We start from the raw sequence: 13,873 nt of genomic DNA on the forward strand, positions 1-13,873 counted from the left end.
AAATTTTGTGAAGAAATGTTCAAAAATTGCATTTTTCTTGAATAATTTGAAAATTCAGATAAATATTATTTATATACCTCTTTAGCAATTTTAAGGAGATTTTCGAAGGCACTTTTACCAACTTGTTTGACCATTCCGTAGAATATACGCGGTTGATCTTTGGTCGTTAACAGTTCGTACGGTGTACCAAACTCAACACAACGACCAGCGTCCATCACCAGCACCTGTTGCATAAAAAAACATATTATATTTCGTACTTGTTGGAGCAAACGAGATCGCTACAAACCTTATCCGAATCCATTACGGTGTTCAGTCTGTGTGCTATCGTCAACACAGTACAGTCGTTGAATTTTTCCCTAATCGTTGCCTGGATTAGCTTGTCCGTCTGAGGATCCACATTAGCTGTAGCTTCGTCCATTACCAGAATCTTGTTCTCCCTAAGAATGGCTCGGGCAAGACAAACCAACTGTCGCTGGCCTACGCTGAAGTTGCTGCCACCTTCGTTAATTTTGGAGGAAAGGCCGGATGGAAGTTCGTTTACAGCATCCTCGAGTTTAACTTCCTTTAGCGCACGCCACAATTTGTCATCGGCGTATTCATCAAATGGATCCAAATTGTAGCGCAAGGTTCCTGAGAACAGAACCGGTTCTTGTGGAATAATCGATAGTTTTCCACGCAGATCGTGTAAACCCATCTCGTGTATATCACGTGTATCGATAACAATCGAGCCCTCGTTGTAGGATAACCGGAACAATGCGCTTATCAGAGAAGATTTACCAGCACCAGTACGGCCAACGATGCCCACCTTTTCACGTGGTTGAATTTCAAATTCCAGTTCTTTCAACACGCAATCTGTATCCGGATCTGGGTGATACCGCAACGATAGTTTTTCAAATTTGACGCGACCCTCCTGAGGCCACTCTTTTGGTGGTTTCTTATCACCCTCAGCTTCTAGCGCAGGTTCCGGATCCACCGTATCATATTCTACAACTCGTTCAACCGAAGTCATTGTATTTTCCAGCTCGGCTGATTGACGCATACCCCACTGGACCATTCCGGTCATGCCGAGGGCTTGGGTAATGGCCAACCCAACGTTACCCCCGCTGTCGCCGTTAATGAAGAATGTTAGCGTTACTATCGCGATGTAGATTACACAGAATACGTCCAGATAGAATCCGAAAGCACGCGAAGTTGATATGAATAGGTAGAAGGAAGAACTGTGTAAATCTTGATGGTTGTCGAATTCTCGGACAAGAACTTTTTCTGCACCGAAAGCACGGATGGTGGATAATCCCGAAAGGGAGGCAGACAGATGGGAGTAGATTGGCGACCGTGCTGTGGAAAAGTGGAAACATAATTGATTAAAGGGTTAAGCTTTGTACATTTTTACAAATACTAAGTAAATCTGTGTGGTCAGGGAACTTTCAAAATCTGATGGGGCTTTTTTATTTATTTCTTTATTTGTTTATTTTTTTACTTATTTATTTATTTATCATCTGATCTAGCTGGTCTAAATCAAAATGGGGATGGGGGAAAGCCAATTTGAGTAAAACATTAACTCATCTTAAATTGCCATAAAAACCCAATATCTTTTCACAATACAAAACTTAACAATAACAACTGTTTTTTAATGAACGTAATTTAGGATAAACTTGCGCTTTGTGCCCATTATCGTTGTAATTAATAGTACTGTTAAGTTAGAAACACTCCTTGCAAATATCGTCCTGATGAAAATGTTTATTGTTTTGTTACGGAACACTAAACTCGATGATATTTTTTTTCGAATTTGAAAAATAAATCATCCAAAACAATTTACTTGGAGATTCCTGCGGCATAATGACAATTTACGGCACAAGCTAGAAAGGGTATATTCTACTTCATTGTGGTTATGTCTCTAGCGGGGTCTAAAATTATCCAAATGATGCGAAATTGGCATCTGAGCTAACTTTTATCTTTGTAACGGTATAAAGGGGTCCCCCGCCCCTTTGAGATTAAAAAACAATGCGATTGCATTCGCCATATTACCATAGTGGTAGAAAATATTTGTTTTTACTTACTTGTAGCTTCCACACGTTTGACATTTCGGGACGTAAGCAGATAGAGTTCCCGCAAGAAGTAGAAGATGATTCCAATCACCACTGTAGGTATTAGATTGTATGGATTGACAATGGCTACAACGACCACGATACCGAGCAGAGATAGAAAAATCTGTATCACATCAACCGTAACCGATGGCAGATACTCGTCAATTTGGCCCATATCTTTGGAAAAGCGGTTCAAAATTCGACCTGACGGATTGGTGTTGAAGAAGTACATGGTGGCTCGGGTTACACCGTTGAACATGGCGTCGTGTAGCTTGCGGGAAGCGCGCATCGCTGTCTAAAATAATTACACATTCATAATGAATTGCATGTATATAGTTACGTCAAACAAATCTTACGTACCCTAAAAAAGAGCATACTTCTGCTTAGCGTTATGACTATAGTAGCCACAGTCAAACCAGTGAAAATATAGATATCAATGTATCTATCGTCATCACCCGAACCCGTGAACTGTCGAAAAGTTTGGAACAATTCCGCGAAAAACCCAGTTGACTTGTTTAGCTCAGACTCGCTTTCAATTTTCACATCTGTGTTGTTGTTGACATCGACGAGAGCTGTACTTATTCTTGATTCCTCTTTGCTTACCCAATAGGTCAGAAAATAGTCTCCACCAGAGGCAGACAGTTGGGACAGGATGAATGTCACGAGAAGGAAAAACACCATCGCATACCCGCCACTTGCTTTGCAGTATGCTTTGTACACTCCATATCCAATAGAGCCTTCCTGACGTTTTTCTTGTTCCATCTGTGGGGCCGAGTTTTCGCCGTCAACTGTGCTAGAATCCACGCTGGATTCACTGCTTTGTCTTTTGTATAAACTACCCGCTCGTTTCAGGGACTCGTTGTCCGTACTGTCCTCATCTTCCCTCCCACTTGGTGCAGATAGTAGTTGGGCAAAGTCCAAACCGGTCTCACGTAAACTATCATAGGTTCCAACTGCTTCCACTTTTCCGTGTTTGAGAATAACAATTTGATCGGCACTTTGTAAATACTGAAGCTGATGAGTGACCAGAATAACAATCTTTCCTTTCAAGTACTCCCGCATACAATAATCAAAAAGATGTCGTCCGACATGAGCATCAACCGCGCTGAGTGGGTCGTCCAGCAGGTATACTTCGGCATTACGGTAAACAGCTCGTGCCAAACTGATACGGGCTTTCTGTCCTCCTGACAAAGAAACACCTCTTTCGCCGACAATAGTTTTGTCGCCATTGGCAAATAATTGAAAATCTCGTTCCAAGGCGCAGGTTTTGACCACCCTTTTATATCGATCTTTGTCCATCGGTAACCCGAATAAAATGTTCTGTCGGACCGATGCCGAGAATAACCACGGTTCCTGCGAGGCGTATGATATCTCGCCGCTTACTTTAATACTGCCACCTTCCAATGGAAGTTCCCCAAGAATTGCGTGCATTAAGCTTGACTTACCAGCCCCAACCGGCCCAATAACAGCAACTAAAGTTCCAGGCTGTACATGCAGATTCACACCTTCTAATGTATATTCCGTCGCCTTCGGATCCCACCGAGCTGTAGCAGAATCTACAATGACTCCTGCTTCCGAGAGATGCTCGTTCAAGCGACCCGTTTCCATTTTCTTAGCATCGGTATTATTCTTTTTATCAATCCCATTGCTCCAATCCATACTACTGTTCTGAAGAGAAGAATCGTCTGTATCCTTTTCCGGATCGGTCATCGAAACACCTAGTGCAGCTTCAACCTCGTCGTACGACATGAACTTTTGAATTCGAAGTATGGATACAATGGCTTCGGCGAATTGAGCGATTCCTTGTGGGAAAAAGATGGTCATAGTAGCTCGTAGGATGTTATAGTAGGCGGTTATAACAAATGCCTTCTCCGCAGTCACGAAGTTACCGAGCAGGGCGTATGCGATCAAACTGATGAAGATTGACACCCGGGTGGTGAACATAATGAAGGACAGCAGGATTCCTTTGATGTACGAGACGTAGCGAATAACTTTGATTTCCTTCCTGGAAAGATAATGAAATGTATTAGGGGACACGGTAACAATGAAAAATTCGACCAAATTGATTGTAATATCCTTTTTCTCTTAGGTGAAAGTGTAAATTTGGAAGGGATTTTCTATAGTATATGTTTCTCTTGATTATTACTAGGTATAATCTATTATTTCAGACTAGTTTGAAACCATTTATCGATCCGTACAGTGTACCATAAATCGGACCTTATGAACTATTTCACACATCTTCGTCTGGGTGCGTAAAAAAATTTTCTTCCGAAAGTTGTCCTGCAGCTGTAGAGCTTGGTTCTCGGAAGGGCTCCCCGTCAGAATCACTCACTACAATTGCAGACGAGACGAGAAATTTCACCCACTAAAACGCTGCATAAGACCAATTGCAGCGGGCCGTGATTCTGAATGTGATATTCATTGTACGGTTCAGATATACGCGAGCGTAGGGGCTTCGCGATCGCGTGTATCATCGCGAAGGGTTAGAGCTTTTGCACGTAGACGTGTTCGATCGCGTGTGCGTTTTTATGTTACGTGTGCTAACGTATACGTAACTTCGCGTGTATAAATTCTATTTTATATTCGCGTGTCCTATCGCATATTCCATATCACTAGAGTTTCCGGTCATTTCGCCACGGAACCTGTTGTCTAGTGGCTATGAGCGTTTTTTGTGGATTCAACTCAATGCATGGACTTAAGTTGCTAGGACGGAGGATAAGAATATTCGGACATGGCCGATTCATGATCGTGCGAACAGGGGCGCTTGTAACTTCGTAAGTACTAAAACGTTCACTTTATTACCGGGTTCTTACCAAGTTTGCGCGACCACGGGAGTAGGTGTGCGTGCATGTTCGTGAAGGGTTTAAACTAGAGATGGTCGGGTTTCAATTTTTTCGAACCCGACCCGAACCCGAGAGCTTGAAAATTGAAAAACCCGAACCCGACCCGAGCTCGAAATTTAAAAAATTGAAAGAACCGCACCCGACCCGAGCCTGAAAACTTTAAAATTAGAAAACCCGCACCCGACCCGTACCCGAGAATGAAAATTTTGTAAAACCCGAACCCGACCCGAACCCAAAAATTTTTAATTTGAGAAACCCGATCCGAATCCAACTTGCTAATATAGAGAATCCACCAAAGATCTCGAAGATTTTTAATTTTAGGCACCCTAGGCTCATTTTAGAATAGTAGAATCACTCGAATCTGAAGTAGCACCATGCGTGTTGAGTTATATCTGCCTATGGCAAAACGAATCACTGGCGAGTAGAATCCGCATTTTTATTTGCTATTATTGAACGTCGAGTTTGTAATGTTTTGAAAAACTTACAAATCGTCGATATCTTAACATGAAAGTAGAATAAATCGGTCGCTAACTCATGGGCAAACAAAAAACTTAATGGTGACAGTTTCAAACAACCTAATTTTGTATCAAAAACCATTCCTGCAAGGCAGCTTTGTATGATTTATCACAGGTATTAAATTAGCTATGGTAACTGGCCACAGCAGTACAGTAAGATTCCGTTTTTGGCACGTTCCGTTTTTGACATGCTCTATTTTTGGCAACAAAAAAGTTTCGTTTTTGGCAAAAAATGGGTTCCGTTTTTGGCAACATTATTTTTGTTCATAGTAAATCTTTTGAAAAATGCTCAATAATCATTTTGGTGTAATAATGGATATCACTTTTGACTTTATTTCCAAACATAGAAGTCATATTTACTATATTTTTTAGGGGCGGGCATAGCGAATAAAGTTAAATTTGTATATTTTTTTTCTGTTATTTCATTCCATTTCCCATATTCTTATATAATTGATGTTCTTGTAACATTCATGATGTCACAAATTGAAAATAAAACCTTTTAAAGTAAGGTTCCATTTTTGGCACGGTTCCAGTTTTGGCAATTAAAAAAAAATATTGTTGCCGAAAACGGAATCCCACTGTACCACCAAATTTGTGATTTTAATATATGGGAAATGTGAAATCGTCCCCGGGCTACAACGCCCTTTTTAGTCAATGGTTACAGTTTATTTTAACTGCAAGCAATCTTTATCATAAATCAATTTGAATATTATTAAACTTCCATTAAAGCAGGTACAACCTATTTGTTGCATTTTACCAACTTAACAGAGTCCGCTTAAAGTTTGTTTGGGGTACAAATGTACCCCACAAAACCGTTTACGTTTGTCATGTTTATGTTTTGTCATGTTTACAATTCCGAAAACATTATTGAGACATTCACCGAAACGTACACGCCACACCAACGGCTTCCTAAATGCCGCTGTGAGGTTGCCAGTAAATGTTTGGTTTAACTAGCACATGTATTAGCTATTTGCGCTTGAAATTAAGTAATGTAGTGGTAGTAATAAGCCTCCCATTTTCGTTTAACGCAAGGACATTTTTTAAAACAGGATTTGATTGATTAGTTTAACTCATTTAACCAATTTTATCAATTCTGTAATCTAAAAAGAATTTTTGAATTATACTGAACGTGGTAAATTTGGCACTACTTGCAACTGGTACACTGCCTCAAGTTGATTTAAGACACCCCTTGTATTTGATACTAAATGTAATGCCATAAGTATTATTTTAATTTTTTTCTATATCGATAGTAAGAAGTCAGCAAACAAAATTGTTTTACTGGCCGCACTAGCAAATAGGGACAGTGTTATCAGCTCAGCGAATGTAAACAAAACTATCAGGTGTCAAGTTCCTTTGAAACAGTTTATTAGTTGTTGGCTTTATTTTGTTTTAGCTAGTTTCTAACGCCATTTTAAAGTTATGCCGCGAGGAAAGTACCAAGCAAGGGGAGAAGGCCACCATACTGGTATACAGGTGCATAAATATGAGTATCAATCAGATTTCGAAGGAGGTTGGTACATCGCGGTGTAAGGTCAGGAATTTTCTGGAGGATCCAGAAAATTACGGTAAAAAGTACCCGAAAACCATCAAAAGCAAACTAACAAGCCGAGATAAAAGGAAAATAGTCAACACGGCATCCAATTCAACAAAGTCGCTTAGTCAAATTAAGGCTGAGCTGGATTTAAACGTATCTCGGGAGACTATTTGACAGGTGTTGGTAAAAATCCAAATATTTGCCGCTCGAAAATGATGCGTGCACCTTGTCTGAAACAAGAGCATAAAATGGCAAAGCTTGAATTTGCAAGAGCTAACATGAGCCGCGACTGCAACTTGGTAAGTTTCTAAATTGGGAAAACATAGTTGCAATATAATAGATATATGTCTGTCATCGAAAGTAATACATTTTTTGCGACAGGTTATCTTTAGCGACGAAAAAAAATAACCTTGATGGTCCTGACGGATTTATTCGTATACGAAAGGAAGAGGTACATTTGTCTACGCGTAATTTTGGAGGAGGAAGTTGCATGATATGGGCCGCATTTTGCAGTAGTGGAAAACTGAACTTGGCGTTTACTTCCAGCAACATGAACAGAAAAGATTATATAAATGTCCTTCAAACATGTTTGCTTCCATTTAAACGGCGGTATTCACGCCTAAAGTTCACGTTCCAACAAGATAATGCGTCAATTCAAAAAAGTACCGAAACCATGAAATGGTTGAAGGACAAAAAAAATCGATGTAGGTACTTCCATGGCCAGCTCGTTCTCCTGACTGCATCCCAATAGAAAATCTGTGGGGAATCCTCGTACGTAGAATCTATGCTAACAACAAACGTTACGCTACCGTGAATGAGCTTAAAAGTGCGATTACAGAAGCATGGAATTCCGGTGAAGCAGATGTGATTAAAAACCTGATAAATAGTATGCCAAATAGAGTTTATGCAGTCATTAATAATAATGGAAACCCAATCAAGTACTGAGGAGTCGCAAAATTGTTGGTTGATTTGAAAATGGAGGATGTTGAGAAAAAAGTTGGTGACTGTCTTATGATTTTGACACGTCGAAAGTTAAAAATCGATATAATTCTTATATTTATCAAATGAATTCGGATTTTATCGTTGAAATGTTGTGTAATATGTTGAAATAAATTGATTTGATTAGAATTAGAACGAAAAATCTCTAACATTTTTGAAAATTGAAAAATATCGTGATGTCTTAAATCTCCTTGACGCAGTGTATAATCAATCTGCGTTGCATGGCGGAAGGCTATTTTTGGAATAACACGTGTTATCATTCAGCCCTTCGCTATGCAAAATCACGATATTATGACAGATGGGCTAAGCGCGGCGTTTCATGGAGTGCGGCCGTTTCTTTCATTCGGGAAAGGCCGCGTGGAATTCTGGGGAAATGCGCTAATATTATATCTTTCTTTAAAAGCAAAACATCGATACATAATAAGCGAAAAACTTGTGAAATATTGCATGTTTTAGAATAAAACTATCCAATTTAATTATAAATTTAATAAAAATTGGGCATATTAGAACGATTTAAGTTCTGGGTTACGAATGTATCCCACAAAACCGTTTACTTAGAGAAAAAATCACGAAACCGTTGTAGGTTTAATGGACAATTATTATTCAATATGTAGCAAAAAAGTACTACACTTAAGTGCACTCGCAACACCCCCTGTTCGATTTCTCGCGACTGTCAAAACGACCAATCAGGAGCCGATCAATATATTGGTTTTTATTGTTTCTACTTCCCGTAGATTTCTACTCGCTTTACTTTAGATACTATTTGCTGTACGCTTTAGCTGAGTTTTACGCGTTAACTCTGACCGCGGCCTACGTATCGGTTTTAAAGGACCTGTCGAAATTAATATTTTAAAACAGAAAGTTGAACCAATATTTTCCGATAAATTCCTATTGACTTGATTTATTACCAATTATCACGAAAAATAAATCGCAAAGAGGTTTTAGAATGAAACACGTAATGTTGAATGCTCTCTCATAAATGTTCTTTTAAAACATAAAAATTCAGTCAGTTTGCGAATCTGAAGAGACAGAATTTTATACAAGAATAAAAAAATACTATATTTGGGCATAAGAAAATACGACGAATTCTAGCGATTTAAAGGTGCTACCATTTGGTACGGTTATATGTGTCTTCCATTCGTATCACGAAGATTAAAAGAGAGACTGGGTTTTGTGTATAGACAGCGTCAAGAAATGGTTGGGTTGTTTTGTTCAAAACCCGAACCCGACCCCGACAATTTCTAATTTGAAAAACCCGAACCCGACCCGAGCCCGAAAGCTCAAAATTTTAAAAACCCGTGAATTTCAAATTTGAAAACCCGGAACCCGACCCGAACCCGAGAAGCTTTAATTTATAGAAACCGAACCCGTTAACGTTGTTTGGCGCGTGTATGGGGTTTTGCGTTATAAATTCGATTCCCTGTGTGTCCATTCACATATTCGCGTGTGCTCTTGTCTGGTCGCGCGGATCGTCAATCTGATATTTTATTTTCCGTGTACGGTAGGGTTACCAACTGTCCTTATTTTAAAGGACATGTCCTTATTTTCGAGGTTTTTGGAAAGCGTCCTTATTTTACTTCAAATGTCCTTCCTTTAGTCTCAAACATTGGCATATACAGGGTCGTTAAACATGATGGTTTTTAACAGGGCATGTCATGTTATTGTAGTTTAGTATTGTTTGCCACCACAGTATGCTCACCATTTTCAAATTATTCAACTATATTTCGAAAATCATCGATCTGTGAGAAATGTGTTCGTGCACTCCGACCATAACATGGTCGACATAATCGGCCATTCGACTATTCGCCATACAATCAAAGAGTAAAAGTTGCAGTTCTCGTTATTGGACGATTGATTAGCGAACAAGTCGACCACATCCAGCACGCATTGAAGAAAACATAGCGGTGGTGACATTCCCACGCATTGGAAAACAACATTACTCGACTAATTAGCCAGATACCTCTTTAAATACTCGAATTCGTCATCAAAAATTGGACCAGTCGAATGGATTACCTCAAGCGCCAAAATGGTCAACATTTAAAAGAAATTGTTTTCAAACAATAAATGGCAAAAAATGTTCTTTCGATTGACAAATAAACATTTCGCGATTTACTCGATTTTTCAAATTTTAGCAAGATCAAAAAAAAACGTCATGATGAATCACCCTGTATTCAATTATTTTCAGATAAACTTTATCCCAAGAGAATCAATTTCAATTGTCAAGTTCAAATACTTCCAGCGATTGTTTTTGTTAATGCATACTCTTTGCGACTCATTCCAACCAAAAGTTCTTTTACTCAGAAGTAACCAAAATTTGTTGGATAGCTCGATATGAGGTTTGGCCAAAGTGGTTATCTTCGTTCAATATTGGCACTACACCATTCCAATTTGTCTCGATCAAGATTCAACGTCCCAGTTCAACTGCTGGAAAATAAGCCAGAATCCCGACTTTTTCAGAATTCTAGCTCAAGTGACAACTGATTCAGGCTCCAATTCCGAATAGATTTGGCAGGGATGTCCTTAATTTGCTCTCAGTCCATTTGGCAATAACCATCTTAAAGCAGTTGTTTGCCAGCGGTTCTTTAGTACTGATGCACGCAATATGCTTGATGATGTTTGTAATACCGCAAAACCCATCAACCTAGGGGAGGGTAGACCCGATGGACAGGCATATTGAAAATTAACTTTTATTTTCTACATATTGTACAAATCAGTTATGCTTACGCATTGAGCCGTGTCAAAAAAAAACAACAAAAATTGAGAGAATGAGAAGCTCACCGATTAAAATGAACGGGAAAAATAGAGTGCCGTACGGGACCACGCCGTTTGGCATAAGTTCGTTTGGCATAAGTTCATTTGGCATAAGAGCAGGTGACACATGGTTTCGTTTGGCATAATGTACATTTGGCATAATAGTCGTTTGGCATAATTTGAAGTATACATTAAAATCTCTATTATATTTAACGTTGACGCCTAATGTGGCTACGCCACATCGCTTTAAGTATGGCGCTTCGTCGGACTTAAACTAGTTGATAGCCCCTATGTTTGAGTAACCCGGGCAAACGAGTGGGTCATAGGTTTGCTTGTGAGGGGTCGCCGTTCCGGCAGGTCAATGACCACCTCGCCCCCTTGGTCTCGGTTATGCGACAATGGCAAGGGCTAATTGGTATATAGATTCAAAGAACTGCTCATGTTTGAAAGAAGGAATCAACCCCTAAATTTGAGCAAACGAGTGGATCACCTGTTTACTTGCGAGCAGTGGCGCAAATTTTCATTTTCAAATGCCAACTTTCAACTCAATCAAACCCAACCATGATTCAAAATTCAAAGCCTCCCTTAATCATTCACTTTCAAGTTGGCGGGATTTCCCTAACCAAACCGTACGTCTTCATTTCAAATTGATGCTTTTTCATTCACCAACCAATGTTGTCATCTGCTCTGTGGAGGCCAGTTTAGGTTAAATGTTGACATAATTTGCGTTTACAAGCCTACATGAACAGTAAGAAGCATGTTCAGAGTAGTTTTGCTTGGAAAACCTAATCAATATCCCAGTATAGAAATATTCACAGGGTAAATGAAATCGAAAATGAATGGAAATTGATTGAGTAGCTCGGCCGTTTGAATGAATGATGTAAACGAATAACTGCGAATTGAACATAGTAGGGCATGATTTGAGATTTATATATATATATATATATATATATATATATATATATATATATATATATATATATATATATATATATATATATATATATATATATATATATATATATATATATATATATATATATATATATATATATATATATATATATATATATATATATATATATATTTATATATATATGTGTGTGTGTGTATATGTATATATTTGCCATAAACATCAGGGTTGATTCCTTCTTTCAGTCATCAGCTGTTTTTTTTTAAATTTGTATACCAAATGCCCCTCGCAAGTAAACTGGTGATATACTCGTTTGCCCGTTCTACCCAAACTTGACTCCTTTCAAACATGAGCAGCTCTTTGAATTTTCATGTTTAATAAGTTCGCTAGCAAAGTGTTGGTTTACTCGTTTACTTAAACATAAGGGTTTATTCTTCTTTCATATACATATGATCAGTTATTTGAACCACAGAGAACAGACATCCATGGTCGAACAAAAATATTTTAAAAAACATGTGTAAACATTTGAATTAATATACGATAAACACTAGCGCCGCCACACCAACCTATCCCAACTATCCGTCAAATCCATTCCGGAGCCAGTTCGAAATCCTGAATGGATTCAGTATGGAATCTTGCTCAAAGAAAACAACCCATTCCGACTCTATCGGTTGATGCATTTTAGCTGGAATTCACGCTGGAAGTCCGAACCGGTTCCGGACTAGTTTGACAGGATAGAGGAATAACCGATGTCAATTCTGTCGAACTCAGCCACAAAAAACATGACGACAGTAGCGCACGTATTTGTATTTGTATTTGTATAAAAAAAGTCCAACTGACAATTTGTCTTAATGAACTATACTAAACTAAGGTAAACTAAACATAATTAAAATAGTGACAATACACGACGACGAAACTGCGAAGAGTTCATGACGAAGTCGAAAATTTCAGCAAACTCGTTGAAGCGACGACTCATTGCTAAAATTGGACTATTGGTAGAGTAGTTAGTGCTGCGCATTTCAGAATGCAGCAGGGCTCGAGGGCGAAGAGAACGGGTAGGCGCGTAGAGGTTGATTTGCGCTAGTAGCTCCGGATCATCATATTCAGCCAGCAGAATCTTTGACACGAAGGTAGCTTGCGCTGCATGTCTCCGGCGTGTTAAAGTATTAAGTCCTAAAAGACGACAACGGTCCTCGTACGGTGGCAGGTTTAATGGATCGTTCCACGGCAATTCACGTAACGCATATCGTATGAATTTACGCTGGACTGCTTCGATCCTAAGGCTCCACGTAGCTTGATACGGGCACCAAACGACGTTTGCAAATTCCAACTGCGGGCGCACCAATGAGCAATAAAGAGCCTTGAAGCATAGAGGATCCCGAAATTCGTTGGATATTTTGAAAATAAATCCCAGCAAACGATTGGCTCTGTCGATGGTCGCTGAGACGTGATGAGTATACGTTAGCTTATCATCAAGAATGACTCCTAGATCCTTCACGTGGTCAACGCGTTGTAGTAGAGTTCCTGCGATGTTATAGTTGAAGGTAACCATATTTCTCGTTCGGTAATAGCTGATGACAAAACATTTTGCAACGCTAAGGACCATCATGTTTCTTACACACCAGCTATAAAAGGTGTCAATAAGATGCTGTAGCTCACGGCAATCGGCTTCATTCCGTATAACAAGAAAAATTTTTAAGTCGTCGGCAAAAAACAGCTTTCCTCCACGGCTTAGAACGAAAACCGCATCGTTCACGAACAGTGAAAAAAGTAGTGGACCTAGCGTACTACCTTGAGGAACTCCGGAAGTGTTGAAAAAGGATTCTGAAACAATAACGCCAATTTGAACAACGATTTCACGGTGCACAAGGTAGGATCGAAGCCAATGGCAGAATCTAGTAGAACACCCTAGCTTATCAAGCTTTGTTATCAGTATCTCATGATTAACTCTATCAAAAGCTGCCTTTAGATCAGTGTAAATTGTATCCACCTGCAATTTCTTAGACATTTGTTCCGTGCAAAATGAGGTAAAGCAGACGAGATTCGTCTCGACTGAACGTCCTGGGAAAAATCCGTGCTGAGATGTACTAATGTAGTGTCGACAAGCAGAAAATAACGCCTCGTTGATAATTGATTCAAAAACTTTAGATTCGACTCCTAGCGAAGAGATTCCGCGAAAGTTCGCTATGTTGCGTTTGTCACCTTTCTTGAATACCGGGAACATAACTGAGCAT

At 39.2% G+C, this 13,873-nt stretch overlaps 1 protein-coding gene across 3 annotated transcripts in view; it reads right to left on the reverse strand.

Annotated features, from left to right (window-relative positions):
• The window catches only part of LOC131694108 (probable multidrug resistance-associated protein lethal(2)03659), a 61,826-nt gene that overhangs the window by 783 nt on the left and 47,170 nt on the right, over positions 1 to 13,873 (reverse strand). For all 3 annotated transcript variants that reach the window (XM_058982509.1, XM_058982508.1, XM_058982507.1), the window contains 4 exons: positions 2,445 to 4,089; positions 2,058 to 2,379; positions 287 to 1,335; positions 78 to 224 (listed from right to left, as the gene is read on the reverse strand). In XM_058982509.1, the coding sequence (XP_058838492.1) occupies positions 78 to 224; positions 287 to 1,335; positions 2,058 to 2,379; positions 2,445 to 4,089 (3,163 nt within the window). The remainder of the gene's footprint in view (positions 1 to 77; positions 225 to 286; positions 1,336 to 2,057; positions 2,380 to 2,444; positions 4,090 to 13,873) is intronic.

This window comes from Topomyia yanbarensis, chromosome 3, assembly GCF_030247195.1.
Source record: "Topomyia yanbarensis strain Yona2022 chromosome 3, ASM3024719v1, whole genome shotgun sequence".
Classification (NCBI taxonomy): Eukaryota; Metazoa; Arthropoda; class Insecta; order Diptera; family Culicidae; genus Topomyia; species Topomyia yanbarensis.